Here is a 22188-nt window from a genome sequence, read left to right as displayed (position 1 = left end):
ACTGCTTAATTAAAAGAAAAACAACTCCCTCCCATTTGATTATCTGAATATGTAACAGTGTAATCAGTTACAGGTGGCCATTTGTAGATCTGAATGAAGCTTTTACTTTGTTATGTAATTTTTCAGTTTAGAAATAGAGGTTCATTTCAAATAAATAAGACTTTTAGAAATATTGTAAACGTATTAAAAGATTTTCTTAACAAGTATACTATTGTCACATAAAAATAATAGAAACTTCTCACATTTTTAAGGAGTTGTTTCTTTTTATGTTTATACATTTTTAATCTGCCTGTATGTGTGTATACTGTGTGTATACCTAGTGTCCACTGAGGCCAGAAGAGGGTGCCAGCTCCTCTGGAACTGGGGTTACAGAGGTTGTGAGTAACCATGTTGCTTCTAGGAATTGAAGCCAGGTTTTCTGTGGGGACAGCAAATCCTCTTAGCTACTAAAGTCATCTCTAGGGCCCAGGACATATTTTTGCATCTGAGTGTTGCTCTGCATATGAACCTCCAGCAAGCCAGTTTCTCTGAAGATGAATCAGAAGAACTAATTGAGTTTGCTTGCCAGGTCTTGAAAGAAACTGGAAATTGTCAGCTACTGGAAATTGAGAACCAGAGGTGTGAGAACTCAAATGTAGAATTAAAATGACCAACTTCCAGCATCTGTCACTTAGGCTTGACAGTGTTGAAGTCTTACACTGAGGAAATGTACATGAGCTTTAGTTTCGTGCTTTAGTTTAAATTAGCGTTGTTTTAATTCATACACACACACACACACACACACACACACACACACACACACACACACACATACACACACACACACACACACAGGAAGGACTGGTGATGTAGCTCACTTGGTAGAGTACTTTTATAGCAAGCAAGAAGCCTGAGTTAGATCTCCAGCATCAAATAAACAGGGCACTGTGGCTGGTCTTAGCTACTTTGTTGGTTCTTCTTTTTCTCATCCTTTATCCTCCCAACCCCCAGTTTAACCCCTTAGCACTAGATAGAAGAGAATGAAGAACAGAGGGGGGAGAGAGATGGAGATCTCTGAATTTAATTTTCTTCCTTCTCTTTTGATTGTAGCTGGTCTTTGCTAATGTGCAGGTCTCCTTTTCCCCTCCCTTTATCCCCCTGATTTCACTGCCTATCACTAGATAGGAGAAAAAATAATGGGGGGGGGGTGGTGAAGAAAACTCTCTGAATCTAATTTCTTCTTACTACCAAACCACAACCAACCCTCTGTGAGTGATCATCGTCCGCCAACACTGTCTACTACGTCTCTAGCTTTTCCATATTCTCTGAACAGAATTCCAGCCTCATACAATCACAGAAACAGTCTGCAGCTAGAAAAGCCATACCTCTACCATCGTCAGCTGCTGAGGACAGTTCACAGGCTCTCCACGTCCCCACACCTGGGATTAAATGAAGACATATTCTTACGATATTTCTGTGTTTTATTTTTTAAAGAAACAAAAGTTTCAGATCTTTCAATAGTGTATAATCCTGCACCTCTGTAGGTCCAGCAATTGGGAACTGGAGGCAGTGGGGTCAGAAGTTCAAGGTCATGCTCCGCTCTATAGCATAACTTAGGTCTGTCTAGGGTGCATGAGATCCCGCTTCAATTTACAGCAGCCCACCAGCAGCCTTGTGTGAGAGATTACTTAAGTAAAATCAACTGCCCCAAACTTTTTATGATACTAACCAATTTGAGACGTCCCCCCCCCAAAGAATTTTAAAACACATATTAGGTTTAGTAACGAAAGCTTTGTGGTTTCATTTATTTAAGACGGCTGAAGAACAGTAAGGCATCCACGGATGGCCATCGGTATGTCTTTCGAGGGCGGATCAATACCGAGGTGATGGAAGTGGAAAATGTGGATGATGGGACAGGTGAGTACAGTTGTGATGGAATAATTTTCCAAACAAAGCTTAGGCGTGGCTTGCTAGGAATGATGTGTAGGGGGTGGAGGTGCAGACATGCAGGAGACATGTTTAACTTGTAAAGGGTGTTGTTGTTGGTGGCTGGAAGATACCATCTTAAAAGAAAATAACTTGGCTGTGACCTCTCTGAGTATTCCTACTTTGCTTTAATACCACAGGACATTAGCAACTTTAGATTTGGGAGTGTGAAATACATGTGCAGAGATGTCTCATGAGTGAATCGATTCTCTGTAAATTATGTTTTATCAGGATGGTAGTTTTGTTCTATAACATTTTAACCATAGACTATAAATGAAGGTGGGTGTGCTTTAGTTATGCCCCATTACAGGTGGCTCGATGGTCAGTTGACCCCCAGAGGGAAACTATGGGGACAATCTTGTGGTTCCAAGTGCTGGATTGCTCCTTATTACTGAAGGGAAGTAGACTTTTCTTTTTGGAAAATTTGACCTTTACAAACTTGCTTATGAAAGGATGACCAGTCATAGCCATAGAGTAAAACAAAGATGTTTCAAGCTTATCATTTGGAAAAAAAAAAAAAAAAAGGCTATGTATTCAAAGTGAAGGGTTTGGAAGATTGAATCACATTTTCTCCAATAATTTTCATTATAATTTCAATGTTGCATTAGGAAAGATGATAACGGTATATAAAATAGGTTAACAGAAGCTAAATTTACCCTCAGGTAGCATCAAGCCTCTTAATATCTAGCACAGCAGTGGGATGAAGGATTTCTTTACATTTAAATGTTATACCCTTTTCTATTATTGAACTAAATCTCCAGCCCCTCCCCACCAATAAGTACCCATAATAAATTCTGTTTAGGATTTTTAACTTGTATTCTATCCTGGTTACACCACAACATAGATGAACTGATCGTGTGTCTTTCCAACGTGAAAGTGTTTGGCCAGTTGTCTTCCATATTATTTGCCCTGTAGAGTAAGGATGTTAGTAATTTAGTGTGTAGTATGATTGCCGTCCACCCGTTATCTGGATTTCAGCATTCATTTCAGTGATTTTAATTTAGTCTCTCTTCGAGGGTTATTGCTGGGGATAGTAGTTTGTTTGTGATGTTATAAAATACCCAACAAAGTCAAAACATTACCGAAATTCCACTGATACGTTTTCTAATACGTTTGAAATCTCTTTGAAGAACAAGTTTATTTGTGTGGTTTGGCAGGAAGAATGAAGGCACCTGACTTTTTAAAAGTGTGGTTTTTGATTCATTGGGCAAACCATGGGTTTGAATACAGTGGTTACATCTGAATGTGGTATGACCAGAAAGTTTTATTCTAGGATAGTTTTCTCTCTCTCTCTTTTTTTTTTGGGGGGGGGGTAGTTGTTTGTGTTTTCCACTTTGTTTTGTGGTGGGTGTCAGACCTAGTTTCACACACAGCCTTAGCAAACATTGTATCACTGCTTTGTTTTGCCTCAGATATAGTTTAAAAGTCCAATCATTTTAAAATAGAAAATTTGCAACCTTTGTTTCAGTATAAATATTTACAGCCATCTTACGGTATTGAACATATAACTGAATACTTATCTTTGTGTTTTGAATGAGATTTTAGAATAATTTCTTTCATGTATTTTTTTAATGTTGCAGAATGCAAACTCTTAGAACTGACTCATAGTTTTCAGTAGTTTTATAGGAGCTAATTGAATAGATGAGAATAGAACCTGATCAAAAGTAATTCTGTACATGCTGGATTGAATATTTTCCACGCTATTATTATTATTACTGCTACTACTATTAATATACATGTGTGATATGCCCGTGAGTTAGGACATATGTGTAGAGTCCAGAGACATGCAGAACCCACAGAAGTCATTTCTTTTTTCCATGGGTTCTGAGGACCCAACTCACAAATTCAGGCTTGTGTAGCCAACCTTTTCACTCTCTGAGCCTGCTCAATGTCCCTAAACACATTCTTAACTAAATCTTCATAATTTTACTGTGTTAACTAGAGTATAAAAAGCATAATCTTTTCTAATACATTTTAAAACATCTTAGGCCATTTATGTTATGTAATGAAATTATAGTGTTCAAAAATATGAGATGAGAACTTTTTAGGGTTTTGAAGGAATATTTGAACCTTCCCCATTATTTGTTCTAAGTAATATCCTGTGTTGTGTTGGATGCCAGAATTCTTTCTTGCATTATTTGGTGAAAATCAAAGATTTATTTCAAAACTAATTTTCTTCACATAAAATATTCATACGAATGGGTTGTGATATTAAGTTTTCTTTTAAGATGGTTACATTCACTGTTGATCACCAGAGCAAAGGCTGAAAGCATTATGAAGATATCACATTATTACTATTTGATGTTTTGAACAGATACTTTGGTGATTCCCTCTTTCATAGCGTGTGTGCACAGGACTGGGCCATTGTCCATCTTACTAAAATACAGAAGGTATAAATGGCTTACACTGTGTCAGCTGAGGTTTATATGGGTCAGTTTTGGAGGAACTCCATCGCTGTCAGCGGATGTGTGCTGAATTAATGTTAGAAACTCCCAGATCACATGGCTTCATTCATGACTTGTTTGGGGTTGACCTTTGACTATTTCTGGTTTTTATAAGAAACCAGATATGTCTGGTTTTTTAACTTGAGCATTGCACATTTACTGAGTGGGAGTTAAGTTTCATTCTTCTTTGCACATCTTTTATAGAATTCATCTTTTAGGCCCATTGAAGCTTATGAAATTTTGTGTTAACCACCTAATTGTTATTTAATTTTAAAATATTGTTTTAATTCTCAAGGAGAAAAAGAAGCTTGGAGAACATATCAGGGATAGGGTGACTGCTTAGCACTGGAGAGACCCAGGGTTGGATCCTAGCAATAGAACCAATCAAAACCAAACAAAACCCATGGAGCAGAAAGCATTATTGACCTTTTCCTTGGTCTTAGTGAGAATGACCTTCATGAATACATTTCCCAATAGGAATATTTGGATCAATGTGCTGTGGTTATATGCCTTCTTACAGAGTGTTGCATTTCAAAGTAAATGAAAAGCGACTGCTTATTTTGTATAATATTTGTTAAATACATTATGAAGCAAGTATACTCATTATTGAGGCTCCATATATATGTAAGAATGCATATAAAAGTTTAGAATTACACATAATAGTTTAAAAACATAATAGAAAACAAGTCTCTCCTGAAGTTTGAATGGGTTTCCATTATTCTTCCATATAAAGTAGTATGACACAGGGCTGGAGAGATGGTTTGCTGTAGAGATCACTTGCTGATCTTAAGAGAACTCAACTTGGGTTCCCAACACCCATGTTGTAACTGTTACTCCATCTGTAAGTGTGCTAAGAGCAGCTTCAGGGGATCTACCCAGCTTCTTCTGCTGGTCTTAGTAGGTGTCATACATCCATGATGCAATGTGTGTACACATGTACACACTCACTGATTTCAATACTATTGATTTCAATTCCTATGATGCAATCTGATTTTTCCCAGATGCTACTTGTACAGCAGTTGGTGTGTTATTTGGGAAGACTGATTCTTTCAGTCTTCAGAAATAGATGTTATTAGCTGATTTTACTATTTGCTGTGGGAAGAGTATGATATGCTCATTTTAAAGTGGGTCCAGAGTTTCTCATGTAAATTGCCATAGCTATTGTAGATTTCTCTCTCTGGAGGGAGGGAGGTAAATCAGTCATCAGCATGGGGTCTTTAAACAATGGAGCACATGGTTCACAAGTAAAGATCTTGTCAGGTGACAAATGTGAAGGAAAAGTTGCAAATATTTTTAATAGAAATATATGCTTTGGTTTTATTCTCACTCATTCATTAAAATTTCTCAGTAAATGGATAGAGTAATTACAGAGTCACTTTGATATTCCCCTTAAAGCTAGCTAACCCATAATCTTATAACCCAACACCCATAATTCTGAGTTATCTTTAATTGGCTATGGACATGAATTAAGTAAAAATAAAGAGGTCCCAAAGCTCCTTTAACAAATTTGAGGTTCTGTTTGACCAAAAGTTGCTGATTCTGGGCTCACCATTTATACTGAACACACAGACCCGGGTCTAGTATAATTTGACTGATGCAGATATGACTGGGGTGTTTTAAAAGACTCATAGGCATGCAGTGCCTCTGAGAATGCATTCTGGGACTCAGCCAGTTAACAGAAGATAGCATGGTATTTTGGCAACAGTGGAAAAGAACTGGGCACCAAGAACAGCTGCTGCCCCTCAAACCTTAGTGAAATGTGTGACTTGGCAGAAGAGGTGCCAAACCAGGAGGAGCAACACCTGGATGTTTTTCTAGCTCATTCACATTGCTGTGCCTGGCTCTGGGTACTGGCTGTTGCCGCCTAATACCGTAAGGGACACAAATGGCATCCCTTGGGTTGGTGCTGGTGCTGATTCAGGCTGCCCTTCATTTCTCCATCTTTAATCCTTTGCATGGTGGACATGAGTGACGAGCAAGAACAAATTCTGTCACTGTTGTCCCCCTGCTTTTATTATGCGGACCGGTGTGGGTTCTGAGATTCCGTCCCATTCCAGTGTAGTGATAGCATATGTTTCTGTTTTTCTGTGCTACGTTTGCATACCATTCATCTCTGCTGACTCTATCACCCTGCAATATTCATTAAGTAATATGAACTTATCTGCTCAGTAAGATTGTCTTTTTTCTGAAACCTAGTGTATATTTCCATTAAATATTAGCAGGCTAAAATGAACTTAATATCTAAAATGTTTCGTTATTGAAAAAAATGCCTTAAAGTTGCTTTCTTCATTATTTTCAAAAATCATAAATATCTTTGTACATAGTTTAAACAATATTCACGTATAATATCTAATTAAATGTAATATATCTGCACTGTGTTTTAGATTTGTTCCATTAATACGCGTGAATGTTCATGAATATTCTTATCCTGCAAATATTTCCTTATTTCTTGTGTGTGTAGTATATGAGTATCGTGATAGATTGGCTGTTCCTCTGATGAAATACGAACTGCTCTGTCGTTACTGGTCTTTACTTGTTACTTTTCAGCTGATTTTCACAGCAGTGGGCATATTGTTGTGAACGGGTGGAAGATACACAACACAGCAAAAAATAAATGGTTTGTATGCATGGCGAAAAGCCCGGAAGAAAAGCGCGAATGGTTTGAAGCTATCTTGAAAGAAAGGGAACGTCGGAAAGGTGGGTGCGTAAAGTGGGAGCTGTTGTGCTTTGTAAAAGTTCTTGCTTACTAGGAGAGCAGAGAATGGGAAAAATTATGGGAATGTGTTGAGGCATGATGTTCACCTTGATTTACTATGTGATGTAACTGGCTCATTAAAATCAAAGTAAAACCTTGTGTACAGTTGGGAATATGAAAATAGTACATATGTCTCATTTTTGTGGCATTTCAACTAGTTCATATTTGAAAACTGATTTTACATCTTCTTTGCACATTACCTTTTCCACCTTTACAACAGTGTCACGGTCTTCATTTAAGGTCATAAAGTGTATGGTAATATCATGGGGCCTCCAGGGAATGGTCTCTCTGTTATTACACATTGAGAATTCTTCAACTAATAGGTTAGCTGTCCAATACACATTAACTTCAACACTGTCTGAATGTCACCAGCAAGTAGCTTGTCTCTACAAAAAATCCTGTTTAAAACTTGCTCCATGGTTTCACAAAGATTTTTAAATGTATTTGTCCTGGCAGTAGTAAATTGTGTATGGTTTATCCATCTATCTCTGAAACCTAGAATAGATTCTTAGGAAACATTAGAAAGATAAGATGAACTTAGTATCTTGAAAGTTTGATTACTGAAAATGTATAGAATCCTCTTACTTTATTATGTAGTTTGAATGAACATTAATTTGTAGTGTTTATTTATGTATTCCATGTCAATACGGTGAGCTAGTTGGATTTCTATAATCCAAAGTAGAGGTGGAATGCATATATATTTGGAACCTACTTGAACCCTAGGAAGCATTGGACTGTTGATTGCACTCCCAGAGATTTCAAAATAAAACATCTTATTGTCAATGGCGTTTTAGAATACCCATCAGCCCCTTTCTTCCAAACGTTTCCTCTTTAACAGTGGCCCCCTGCCCCATCCACTGATTGTGAGTGGTTTCAAGATTTCAGCTTTGACTCTTGCTTTTGCTCCCTATGTTCTGTGCTTGGATAATCTATTCTCATTAGAGTGACTTCTGCTCTGATACTTGTGTACTTCTTTGGGGCCAGCCTCTTTTCTCTCTCGGGCTTCGTACTCATGTTCTATGCTGACCCTTGGATCACTTGACATTGTCAGGACTTCTTTCTCCTCTGGAGTTTGTCTGGAAGGAATCTCCACTTCCCTTTCTCTTACAACCTGGAAGGTACCCTGACTTCCCCTCCCCCTTCATAGCATAAAGTGATAGAACCTTTATTCGAATAGTACCTACCTTTCTCCCTGGCACATTAAAATATGTTGATATCTCTTCAGTACTCAAGGGCTGAACTCTGCCAGGACACTACCAAACCCACTAGAGCACTTGGATACTTAAATCCAAGCACGAGGACTCTGCGCTTTTGATTGCTCATCTTTACCAACTTTGGTGAAAGATTCTTTCTTAGAAACAATGTTTCACAATTCTACATTTAAACATGGTCTTCTTATGAACACTCTGTGGTACTTCCCACAACACAGAGTTGAGAGGCTGAATGAGCCTTTCCTATGGTTTCCCCTCCAGTGTGGACCTCAATCCTAGTTATGCTAAGTTTACCTGACCTTCTTCCACAGCTGCACAGCTTACTTTGCACACTGGGGCTATGGCCTTGCCAGCCTTACTAGGATGATAGGAATTTCATACAGAGTGGTTTTAGCTATACAGAGCCTCTGGCCGACAGTGGCTCTGGCCATGTGGGCTTGCTGAATGAAGGTGTGAATGAATAGATGAAGAGCATTAACATGATGCTGATTATTTCATTTCTTATAGGTTTAAAATTAGGAATGGAACAAGACACCTGGGTAATGATATCCGAGCAGGGTGAGAAATTGTATAAAATGATGTGCAAACAGGGAAATCTGATCAAAGACAGAAAAAGAAAACTGACCACGTTCCCCAAGTGCTTCCTGGGAAGGTAAACTTGGGTCTCTTGGTTGTATCATTTATCTTATATATCCTGTGCTTAAAAAGTCTTATCCTAAGTGTTTTTGAATACTTACTCTTGGTCCACATTTTCTGGAGTGGGAATATGAGGTAATGGATAAAGATATAGTCATGGCGGGACCCTTGAGCAATCCAGTCAGTGTCTCTGGTCCCCACAATTGCCAATATGCTGTTGGCATGGTGAATTAGAGCTTGTGGTCGGGCAAGGAGTGTCAGGCAGGTCATATACCTGCTGAGGACAGGATGATAGATGTGATGTGGAAGTGTTCAGAATCTGAGACTCAGAGTCAAGCATGAGTCTATAAAATGATGGGATATAAGACAGCTCAGAGAAAATAATATAAACTTCTGTTTAGTGAGAACTACTACAATGGAGTCGGCATAGAAGAGTATAGGTTAAGAGTCTAGTAGATTGTCCTCCCAGGGGCCTAGAACCAGAGACTCTATGGAAATTCCTTTGATGAGAAGCTGAGCTGCTTTAGCTGGGTCTTCTTAGGCCAGGCTCTACTCTGTTGTCTTTCTATATGTAATTTTGAATTCAGCAATGAATCTTTAGGAGGTTATTGTGTCTGTAGTTACTTAAAAAGTCAGGGACTTAGTATCAGGGGACTTGACACATTCATATAGTTAGTGGATGCTGCAGCCTGTCTACAAAGTTCCCTGGAGTTCTACCAAAGATCAGCCTGTAATCATCCTCCATCTTTGTCCAACTCCTGGTACCACCATTGCTTGGTGTAATGGTTCAGGCCAGTTAAGTCTCTGTTTCTCTTTGATTCATGAAGTTCTGGATCTATGCCCACCAGGATATCCTTTAACTAGCTACCAGGAGATAGCACATGGGCACTTCTGAACTGTAGGCCAGGAAACCTCAGACTGAAGGCCCATCTGGGGAAGTAATCCTCATGGTGGGGCCACCCAGTTGCCTGAAGACATTAGTAAGGATTTGTGTCTCTGTTCTGTCAACACCCCTTAGGTGAGAGCAAGTACAAAGGAAAACAGACCTAGTTCCACCTTGACATAGACGACCCAGCATGCACCATAAGGCTGGCATATCTTCTCATAATTTCATGGGTAAAACTTTAGGGTCTCCATAGTGATAGGTCTATTTGCTGGACAGTCACTGAAAGTTATGGCTTCTCGGGACCTTTTATTGGCATACTCTACCACCATAGATCTTTTCTTTATGGTTAAAGCCACTCGAGAACTTACTCTGACCTCTCTCTCACATTAAAGAAATACCGCCACTTTACACCATCCTGTAAATCAGCCTCTTCTCATCTACATTTTGCACTGAATGAAGTTAAGGGAACTCTGGACGAAGAATTATGCTTTCTTTAGCTTCATATGAACCAGTTCAACCCGCTGGCCTTTGTCAGAGGCCCTTGTGTGCCAGGCCCTGTGCTAACATATCTCATTCCAAGAAATCCTGTGGCAGCACAATGACATTGATGTCCTCAGTATCATCCATATGTTATCAATAAAGGCATCCAGCTTGAGAGGGAGGCCACACAGCCAGCAGGCAAAGACACAGGGCTTGAGTCTAGAGTGTTTTATTGGAGAACCCATGACTGTAACCGGTACAAGGTGTTTTACATTCTTAAAGATTTCTCTTTAATTTTCTTTTACCTCTTTTACTGTTTCACTTATGCTTTGTCATTCTTTTATATGACTCTTATTTGATAAAAGAGTAGATTTGTCCACTTTCCTGCCTTAACATGTATTTCTTAAACTAACCAACATACCTGTAGAGTTCTGTGTCCCTAACTATGTCATAGAAGGTTTTTGTTACCTGTGGGGTCAATGGCAAAGAACGGTTTGGTAATGGCCATAGATTCAGTACTCTGGGCTTGTGTGCACGTAACAAAAATGATTCTGAATCCCACTCATCAGTTTATGTAAATATTCAAATGTTAGATGGAGGAGAGTTTATCTATTAACTAAATCTTCTTTTAATTGCTTTCTTGGGAAAGAGGGTCTCCCGAAGTGCAGTTATTTAGTGGGTACAGTGTGGAGAGGCTCAGTACATAGGGATTCTGGGATAGACTATGGCTTCTGTGGTTGTGAGCCCTATGCATGTGAAAAGAATGTCTATGACAATGTCTAGACAATGGTGCTTTGTGTATTTAAATTTTTCATCTTAGCTTTTTTATGACCAGACACAATTCTCAGAAGGATACAGACCTATGGCTTCCATTGTCTCCCTCTTGCAGTGAATTTGTCTCCTGGCTGTTGGAAATTGGAGAGATTCATAGGCCTGAAGAAGGTGTTCACTTGGGACAAGCATTGTTAGAGAACGGGATCATCCACCATGGTGATTATTCCATTAATTTGCTTTTTCTGTTCATTCATAAATGGCCGAAAACTGAGTCCCATAGCTGTTTATTTGTTTGTTTGTTTGTTTTTTGGTTTTTATTTGGTTTTTAAAAAAATAATTTCCCACATCATAGCATGGTTATTTTTTGAATGCTTTCAATACCTAATGTGTAAAGAAGAGTTTAAGGTTATAGAGTTGCCATTCTATAAAATGATCAGCCAATGCACAGCCAAAGGCACCAGTTCCACTTGAGGGACTCCAATAGATTCTTACGTGGCTTTACTATACTGTGAGTTCATGAGCCAGTATCCTGACAGGGGCTTGTGGTGGAAAAATTGGGAAGATACCTAAAATCAGCAGGACAAACCCACTGACTGTGTACTGAAGGTATTTTGCAAACTGAACCATTTAACTGGCCCTAAAATTCTTTATATGCTTATCACAGTCTAAAATTTTTGTGCTGTTTTTGTTGTTTTTGGTTATTATTATCTCATTGTTTCTCTTACCCTGTCTTGGACTCTATTGAAAACACATGAAAAATGAGCACATGAGTCCTTTTTATATACCATGGTCTTTGCTTTTGACGCCTAGCATGTTCAGATACCCAGTAAACACATGCCGATTGAGTAGAGGATCTTAAGCATGTTTTAGACTTGATCCATTAATAGTAAAATATATAATAAAACATGGTAAATGAAGAAAAGACTTGTTATATTTTGAGCATATTTTATAACTGATTCTTTAATAGTAAAACATCTAAAACATCATATGCATGTATTTAGCACCAAGTAACAGCTGTAATAGTTACTGTTTGCTGTGACCTGAACGTAAGCATAAGCAATGTAAAGCAAGAACGTACGTTGGCTCATGGATTCAGAAGTTCACACGGTCATTTGACCCCGTGCATCTGAGTAGAGCATTGTGGTGCTGACAGCGTGGAGCAGAGAGCAGCTGTTTATTTCACAGCCAATCAGGAAGCAAGGGGCAAGAGAGGAGATAGTCAGTGATTAACTCAAGGATCCACCTCCAGTCACCTATTGTACCCTGCCCTCCAAGTTTTTAGAACCTTCAAAAAATAGTGCCACAATCTGGGGTTCAAGAATTGAAATGAGTCTGTGAGGAACAATCCACACTGAAAACACACAAGGAGCTTAAGTAGAAATGAGATGTTGATATGGTTTTGGTCTTTTATAGTCTCTAACTCAAGCTCACATATACACTATCATCTTTAATTTATAAAGCGTTTTAACCAACACATAGTAATTATATGCATGTATGGGGTAGGGTGTGATAATCCGAGTCATGTTTATAATATGTAATGATCAAATCAGAATAATTAGAATTCCTACCTCCAAAAATATTTATCATTTCTTTGTCTTATCCTAAACTTAAGTAGGTGGGCATATAATTTTAGTCAACCAGTTAACCTTAAGAAATAGCTTTTTCTTTCCCATTTAGACCTGTACATCCAGAGACACTTTATTACTGTTGTGGTTTGAATACGATTGACCCCCACAAATTCCTGTGTTTAAATATGTGGCCATAAGGAGTGGCAATATGAAAAGATGTGGCCTTATTGGAGAAGGCGTGGCCTTGTTAGAGGAAGTGTGTCACTGTGTGGATGGGCTTTGAGGTCTCCTATGCTTGGGTTCCACCCAGTGCAGAAGAGAGCCTCCTGGCTGCCTTTAGAACTCTTGCCTTTAGATCAAGATGTAGTCTTCCTGCATGTTCCCATGCGTCCCACCATGATGATATTGCAGCAAGCCTCTGAAATTGTGAGCCAGCTCTAGTTAAATATTTGCCATGCTAAGAGTTGTCTTGGCCCTGGTGTCTCTTCACAGCATTGAAACCCTAACGGAGACAATTACCTACAAAACAAAAAGAGCTTTCTTCTGCGGCAGTCAGGCCATTGTACTAGGGCCATATCTTCCCAGGCCTGACATTCATTAAACTCACATTGTTCATAGCAGGTTGATATTGCTGAATACTTTTATCCTCCAGTAGGTCAAATCCAGAATGGATGGGAGAGTAGCTTCTGAAGTTCCACCACTTGCTAAGATGCCATTGACAATCATTGGCTACTTGGGGAGGGGAAGTAAGTTTTTTCTGGATCAGTAGCAGAGTCTCCTTTAAAAGCAAAAGTTTTCATACTAATTACTTTTGTGTATCTGCAAGCCTTGCCATGCTTTTGGCAGTCAGATGACATGCGCGGCTGATCAGTTCTCACCTTCTACCTTTTGACTGCCAGGGACTGGACTCAAGTTTTTGGCCTTGCCAGCAGGTACTTTATCTACTGAGCCATCTTCTCGGCCCAGTAATAAAGTCTTAAAATATTCACTGCATTTTATTAAGATTAGTTTCAAATCTGAAATGCACGAATTCATCAGATATTTAAATTAGGAGAATTAAAAACTGTTTTGAATATTTATAGCCTGGTTAGTTTTTCTTACTGAGAAATATAGCCCAGAGAGCTGCCAGAATTCTTCCTTTTTTTACTGTTTGAATTCAGGGGCCTGGGCTGTTATTGTGCAGTCAGGATTTGGTCGACTATGACGTTACATTTTGAATCTCGCATTTTTATAAAGAGAAACCTGTTTTTAATGTGTCTATAGTTCCCAGAAACTGGGGGTGAGAAATCTTGTTATTCATTTCATATTAAGAGAGTGATTCGATTTCAATGAAGAGAGAGGAACTGGATGCTCTGGTTCTTAAGTCAATGCTTCCAGCCACACTTCTGTAAAAGCAGAGTTTCTAAAATAAAGTTCAATGAGCCATCTGTTTAAAGGACAACTAGAGAGCTAGGGGGAAAGGGAGAGGGAGGGAGGGGGAGAGAGGGAGGGAGGGGGAGAGAGAGGGAGGGAGGGGGAGAGAGGGGGAGAAAGAGAGGGAGGGGGAGAGAGGGAGGGAGGGGGAGAGAGAGGGAGGGGGAGAGAGAGGGAGGAAGGGGGAGAAGGGGGTAGGGGAAGAGGGAGGGAGGGGGAGAGAGAGAGGGAGGGAGGGGGAGAGAGAGGGAGGGAGGGGGAGAGAGAGGGAGGGAGGGGGAGAGAGGGAGGGAAGGGGAGAAAGAGAGGGAGGGAGAGAGGGAAGGAGGGAGAGGGAGAAAGAGAGGGAGGGAGGGAGAGAGGGAGGGAGGGAGGGGGAAAAAGAGAGGGAGGGAGGGGGAGAAAGAGAGGGAGGGAGGGGGAGAAAGAGAGGGAGGGAGAGAGGGAGGGAGGGAGGGGGAGAAAGAGAGGGAGGGAGGGAGAGAGGGAGGGAGGGAGGGGGAGAAAGAGAGGGAGGGAGGGAGGGGGAGAGAGGGAGGGAGGGGGAGAGAGAGGGAGGGAGGGGGAGAGAGGGGGAGAAAGAGAGGGAGGGAGGGGGAGAGAGAGGGAGGGAGAGGGAGAGAGGGAGGGAGAGGGAGAGAGGGAGGGAGAGGGAGAGAGGGAGGGAGAGGGAGAGAGGGAGGGAGAGGGAGAGAGGGAGGGAGGGGGAGAGAAGGAGGGAGGGGGAGAAAGAGAGGGAGGGGAGGGGGGGGAGAGAGAGAGACTGCTGTTACTATTATTCACATTGCATATATTATTGACTTAGCCTCAGATAAGACCTCACTTTACTATGGACTCATAGGTTGAGATAACATGATTTCTTTATGACACAATGTTAAATTTGTTCTTCTCTAACTAGTGGTCATAGTCAAAATGCTCCTGTGAGATTTCAGAACTCTCACCTGGTACACCCTGCAGTGTGTTAAAATTCGTTGTATAAGCTTCTGTTCTGGGAGCTGTTAATAAAATTGCCAAGGCTCTCAAGCTGGTTGTTAAACACAGCCGTTATTAATGTTGAGATTACATAACTAGGTATATAATGCACAGCATGATGGGCTCGTGAGACCTGGCAGTTCCCAGCTATTTCCCCTTCCCCGTCCTCTGCTAAGGGGTTATGTGTGAACACTGCGCACGGTTCCAGCTCAGTGAGTTTTGGTGGATGGTTTGAAGTTGACCGACGTAGGAGACATTATATCACAGATGTTAGCAAACTTGTGCATCAGTTGTCTTCTTCCCCACTTGCCCTGATCGGTGCATGCCTTCTTCTGCCATAGTTGTCTGAACGATTGCAGGGAGCATCTTTTCTCATAACGTGGTGGTGGCTGAATTCATTTTCCTGCTGCAGACCTGAGCTGTTGCTGTTTATTCGGGGCAACATGTCAGCTCTTCAGATTGGCTCAAGGTTATGAAGATTTAATCCCCAAGTCTCTTACTGCTTAGCACAGCCTTTTGAGTATGTTAAACTCTTATTTGTTTTGGTGTGGCAAAATACATACTTGTGTTCAGTTTTCTTGAAAATCAAGAGAATTTATTTTTATAATTATTGTAAAGTAATAATGGATATAGGTAGATTGGGTAAAATATACTGATTTTTAAGGCAATCTATAGAATTTCAATTTTTTTCTTCTAATTTTATTTTAACCTTATATTTCTTTTTAAAATGGGGTGCACTGGCTGGTTTTGTGTCAACCCAAGCTAGAGTCATCAGAGAGAAGGGAACCGCAGTTAAAGAAATGCCTCTATGAGATCTAGCTGTAGGAATGTTCAGTTTGTGATCAATGGGGGTGAGCCTGTTCAGTTGTGGGTGATCCCATCCCTCGGCTGGTGGTCCTGGGTTTCAGAAGAAAGCAGGCTTGAGCAAGCTATGAAGAACAATCCAGTAAGCAGCACCCCTCCATGGCCTCTGGATAAGCTCCTATTTCTAGATTCCTGCCCTGTTTGAGTTCCTGTCCTGACTTCCTTTGATGATGAACAGCAATGTGGAAGTATACATTGAATAAACCCTTTCCTCCCCAATTTGCTTCTTGGTCTTAGTGTTTTGTTTAAGTAATAGAAACCCTAATTAAGACAGTGGGTTGGCTTCAGGGGAAAATGAGATGCCAAAAAAGCTGTGTTGTTGATTTCTTCTCCCAATAACAATGGTCTTGGCTCAATCTCACAGTCTTAAACCATGTAACCTACTCAGAAAAGATATTGTGCCACAAAGAGCTATAATTTCATGGTTACACAGAAAACTGTAATCTTTATTCTGGGAATGCTGAAATCAGAGAAAATTCTGCATGTTGCATTTTTCATATAGGAAGTATTTAAATATAAACTGCATGAGCTTTATTTTAAAGTGTTTTCCTTCCCGGGACAGACTCTCATTACTTGTTAAATTTTCTGGAGAGAATTAAGCACCCTTACCATAGCTCCTGAACTGCCTGGATCACCTGCTCTGAGAAGTACCCACTTAGGTGTTTTTCCACGTGTAGTTGAGTCGTTTATGGTGCAGATGGGGACTTGATTGCGTTCCTTCCATGTTTTGGATAGTGATTCTATGGCTTATATGCGGCTTGCAGATGTTTTCCCTGATGAATATTTTGTACTTTTTTTTTGGTTGATTATTTTATGTGTTAGGAGGAAGCTTTTTTTCTAAGATAATCCCATTTGTTAATTTTTGCTTTTTGTATTGTAATTTTGGGGATCTCATCCTAAAACATCATTGCCACGGCAGTGTCAAGAAAGTTTTCTCCACGTCTTCCTTCTAGTAGTTTTTAAGTTTCAGGTCTTATGTTTAAGCTTTTAATTCATTTTGAGTTGGTTTGTTGCATGTAGTGCCAGATGGGATTCCATTTTTATTCTTATGCATGTGTGTGTCTGCTTTCCCTACAACCATTTATTGAAGAGACAATTTTCTTATAACCATTGGCAACCTTGGCAATGGTCAATCAAATACAATGTGTGGGGTTACTTTGGAGTTCTCTACCATGTTCTAGTGGTTTTCTATGTCTGTTTTTGTGTTTGTATAACAAAGTTTTGATTACTACAGTTCTTGTGGTTTGATTTGAAGTCATATAGTGTATGCTTCCAGCTTTGTTCTTTGTATAAAATTGTCTTGACTATTTGGGGTCTTTTTTTATCCCAAAGAAATCCTAATGTTTCATTTTGCTATATTTTTTTCTTGTTTATATGAAACATGACATTAGAATTTTGATAGGGATTGTATTTGATCTGTATATCACTTTGGGTATACTGAAACTTTAATATTAATCCTTCCAATTGATGAACACAGAATGTATTTCTCTTTATGTCTTTCTAAGAAAAGTTTGCTAATGTTTTAGACTTTAATACACAGGGCATTTGTCTCCTTGTTCAAATTCATTCTCAAGTCATACTTCTTAGAGCAATTATGAATGCAATTTCCATAAGGTTCTTGTGGATACTTTGTTTTCAGCATTTAAAAATGCTACTGCTTTTTGTGTGTTGATTTTATTACCAGTTGCTGATTTGTACCTTTACTAAAGCAAGTCATTCATTTTTTAAAAAAGGGAGTTTGTGATTAGAAAAAAATAAAGACATTTTTTTTTTCTCTTTCCAAATTGGATGTCTTTATTTCTTTTCCAGTTGTAGTCTAGTGAGGACTGCAAGTATAACTAAATGCAATGAGTTTGTTCCTTGGGCAGTTGAAAGCCAAGACATAGAATCAGGAACTGCGATTACAAAATGTTGTTTCTTGAATCAAATAGAGTAGTGGGTGATGATTCCAACTCAAGGTCTCTGTCTGGAAAAGGGCACGATAATACTGTTACTGAGGAACCTGATACATTCTCATATAAGGAAGAATTCTCATTAAAGGTTGAGGCTGTTGCCTAAACATGGTCATGAAATCAAGGCCATTCCTCTTTATAAGTCACATGACTTTTAAATGGCCAATGGGAATACCCCATAGTAAAGAATTTAGCATTTTAATACGACTGTGAGTAGACCTGTCTCCTAGGAAAGGTGATCTTGTTTCCCCTGCAGGAGCTTTGACAAAGGACTAAAGGTTATCTCTAGGAGCAGTAGTTTCCCCTCCTCCTGTCAAGCAGCTGATAAAAAACCATGAAAATACAAGATCTGAGGGAAATGAATGGGCCCAGACAATGTTATATTGAGTAAGTCAACCCAGGCTCAGGAAGAAAATACCATGCATGGTCTGTCATGTGTCCATTCTGGCCTCTGTCAAATGTGCATATCCAGGTGGAAGTCAGTTACAGCAAGCTAAAATGGAAGCTTTAGGGGAGGGCCATAGTGAAGACAGAAGAGAATTCAAAGGGAACAAGGGACAAGTGGGTGGAGCACAGGGAGCTGATGGGGAGTGGGGAAGTCAACCAAAAAGACTTATTTGAGCATCTTTGCTAGACTCTAATTATTGTGAAAGTATGTGGAAGACCCCAGAATGAAACCTGTAGCTGTGAAAACTAATGTTAGAATTCTGGAAAGAAGTGGCAAGTGCCCGTTTCTGCATCACCTTTTGGTCTCATGGGGAAGCTTTTAGATGTTACCCTTTGAATATAGTGTGAGTTCCCACCTCACACTGTTCTTTCTCTGTTAAGGTATATCCCTTCGATACTAAATCTGCTCAGAGAGTTCATCATGAAGTAGTGCTGTGTTCTGTTAAATGCTTCATTTCTTGCTCATCTTGTGTGTAGTTTTTAACAGGTTCATTATGTTGACTGATTTGTTAGTCCCCAAGGACGAGTCTTATGTGGTTATGGCTCATGTCTCTTTTCTGTCCTGTTCAATTCATTTCTGTCAATACAAATGAAAAAAAAAGTCTTACGACTGTCATCTCAAAGATGAGAAGAGTTTATTCTGGAGCTAAATATGAGTATATGTAGCTTGGAGTGGTCTCCCCAACCACCATGTTCAGATGAGGTGTCTTACGTAGAAGAAAGTTGTAAAATAACACACTTTCAATAACATTGGTGGTGACATTGGGTAGGTAGGTTATGGCAAAGAGGCTGTATTCCAGCTAATCCCACTTTTAATTCACTGATTGGTGAGACTAGGAGTCAGTCTGTTTATATAGTCCAAGATGTTTGATCCCACACGGAGGTATGCAAGAAATTGCTATTTAGCTTATGTAGCTCAAGATAACTTTAATTAGCTTCTGGGTTTGTAACATCCCAACCTCCCCAGGTCAATGACTCAGTTCGCCTTTGTAGGCACAGCTTCTTTCCAAGCCCTTGTTCATAGTTTTATAGCATTTTGTTGAGGATTTTTGCAGTTCTGTTCCTTAGTGATATTTGATTGTGATTTTATTTCATAATAGCCTTATCTGGCTTCATAAACTGAGTTTGGAACTATTCTTTCTTTTTTTCTTTTGGAAGAGTTTGAGAAAGATTGCATTAATTCTATAGACATTTGTTAGTCTTCACCACAGAAATGATGATAAGACTTTTGAGCAATGAAACTTTTATTCTGTGGATGACACTGAAGACTAGCCATTCTTAAGAAGAAGAAGAAAAGAAACAAGTAACATGTAAAAAAAAAATAGTGCTAATCAGTGTAAGAATGCTTAAAATTTTGGAATCTGTTACATATTGAAAGTATTCAGTCATCTTTGGAGGTCTGAATACAAGATAACATTGATTGGTTTATGTGTGGTCTTAGCCCTATCGCTGTTTGATAAGATAGTTACAAGCAAATATGTACGTCTAGGGCTGAGGATAAAACACATAAACCAAACAAAATAAAAATCCACTGATATCATGCTCACTAAGTATCTACTCTACAAATTTTAAATTAAATTAAAATGTTTTCTGTTTCATGAGGCAAGGTTTTTCTCTCTAGCCCATGTTGATGTGTAACTCACTTTGTAACCCAGACTGGCCTCAAACTCTCACTAGGTAAGTTAGGCTGCCCTCAGACTCAGCAATCCCCCTGCCTCAGCCTCCCTAGTTCTAGGATCATAGGCATGCACTACCACTGGGTGTTTGCTCTTTGATATTTAATTCAACCTGGGGAACTGTCAAGAAATAGGAAGCATGACTGCATTTCTGAGGTGTCAGTACATAGTCTATGTCTACTTACAGACATGTATATATTAGGCTAGCTGAATATTATTATCCTCAATCAAGTCCTCAGATCCTATGGGAAGTTTCCTTGTAGTAAAGAATAAAACCTTACAACTTTTACTGTTGAAAAATATTGGTTTGACATTACTTTGTTGGAAAAGCAGAGCCTTTTTATAAATTGTAAATATGTATTCTGTAAACTTAATCAAATTACCCGTATTTTACTGTAACATTTTTATGTTCTTAGTTACCGATAAGCACCAGTTCAAGCCAGAGCAAATGCTATACCGATTCCGATATGACGATGGTACATTTTACCCCAGGAGTGAGATGCAGGATGTGGTTTCTAAGGTAACAACATCTTCAGCCATCTCCATAGCAGAATTCCTGTTGCCGTATTTGGGAAAGATGAAAAGTTACTGAGAAATTTTTTAAAAAGTCTTCTAATATAAGAAACTCTTAAAATACCTTATAAGCTGTCTTCATCTTATTAAGATGTCTGAAATTCCAGTGTTAGATCATTTTAATTCTTTCACGTGGAACAAACTCTGGCCAAAACATTTGTGTAAAATTTAAAAACAGAAACATAAGGACAAATATAATACCCTTTTTTTATTGCATCCTTGCAAATTTTATATTGAAATATAACTGACCACATTCTACATTTATTGCTGTGTAAACTTTCTGTTTGAAGCATATTTTATAATTAAGAAATATTTCAGATGACCCTTCTTATGTGTCATACACATATGACAGATTCACAGTACAAGCCCGTCCTGTTCTTCAGTGACTTAACTCCTATATTTGTCCTGTATTTCAATATTTGGATAGATTTGTTTTAATCATGGTATGACTGCATAATGACTGTAGAAGGCTGGAACAGAGTCACGTCTCCATTTCTGATCTGTGTTTGTTTCTCACAGGGTGTGAGACTCTACTGCCGGCTTCACAGTCTGTTCACTCCGGTGGTCAGGTGAGTCGGCTTCTCAGGGGGTCAGAAGTGGAAGTGCTTGTGTTTGGTGTTGGAACTGAGTCACTCCATTTTCAGTATTATTTATGTCAAGTAGTCTTAAAGTTTTGTGGCACTATATATTTAGTGTCTTATGCCTTTGTTATGCTTTCAAACTTGTTTTATTATTAGCCTCATACCATATTCTTTAGCTGAAAATGACATAACACAGGTTCCTTTAGTATTGAATAAATGGAAGTTGGATGACCTGGAAATGACTCAGAAATGCTATTAATTCAAATTGTTCATAACTTGGAATATCTTAGATCATATATTTTTGTATTTTGTATTTTATATATTCTATATATTTATATCTATGTACATTAAATTAAACATTAGATGTATATATTTCCTTTTGATAGGCTTTCCCCTTCAAAAGGCAATATTTTGTATTGGAAAATTAAGAATTATTTTATTTTAGGGGGCTGGAGAGATGGCTCAGTGGTTAAGAACACTGACTTCTCTTACAGAGGTCCTGAGTTCAGTTCCCAGAAACCACAAGGTGGCTCACAACCATCTGTAACAGAATCTGATGTTCTCTTCTGGTCTGTCTGAAAACAGCTAGAGTGTGCTCAAATAAAATAAAGAAAATTAATTATCTTAGACTCAATATATACAATTTTGGAGCTTATTAACAAACTTATTTCCAAAACAAGTGCATGTCCATTTTTGAAGTGAATCAATATATTTTCCAGCAATGGCTATAAAATCTAAATGTTTTGTGCATACTTTCATTTTACTCATTAGTATATGTGAGTTTGATTTATAGAGAGAAATATATTGCTGTTAGGAGCCAGACACTCACATCTGGTCCATGACTAGTCCTTTATTTCCTGCTGATGTTTATGGAAATCAAGGTGAAAGGTGATTATCTTTAGAAAGATGGCAGTGAGCTGAAAAGAAAGGAAAATGAATTGGAATCTTGAGGAACCCCAGTTGGCATACTGAAGTCCAGAAGTTTCAGTCA

General features: G+C 39.0%; 1 protein-coding gene across 3 annotated transcripts in view; it reads left to right on the top strand.

Moving 5' to 3' along the window:
• The window catches only part of PREX2 (phosphatidylinositol-3,4,5-trisphosphate dependent Rac exchange factor 2), a 253206-nt gene that overhangs the window by 89088 nt on the left and 141930 nt on the right, over positions 1-22188 (top strand). For 2 of the 3 annotated variants that reach the window (XM_080938801.1, XM_080938800.1), the window contains exons 8-13: positions 1793-1896; positions 6957-7106; positions 8883-9027; positions 11267-11367; positions 20460-20563; positions 21136-21185. In XM_080938801.1, the coding sequence (XP_080794927.1) occupies positions 1793-1896; positions 6957-7106; positions 8883-9027; positions 11267-11367; positions 20460-20563; positions 21136-21185 (654 nt within the window). The remainder of the gene's footprint in view (positions 1-1792; positions 1897-6956; positions 7107-8882; positions 9028-11266; positions 11368-20459; positions 20564-21135; positions 21186-22188) is intronic. The other variant, XM_080938802.1, reaches the window with a different exon arrangement.

The sequence above is a fragment of the Micromys minutus genome (genome assembly GCF_963924665.1).
Source record: "Micromys minutus genome assembly, chromosome: 26".
Taxonomy (NCBI): domain Eukaryota; kingdom Metazoa; phylum Chordata; class Mammalia; order Rodentia; family Muridae; genus Micromys; species Micromys minutus.
This window is presented reverse-complemented; position numbering and strand designations above follow the sequence as displayed.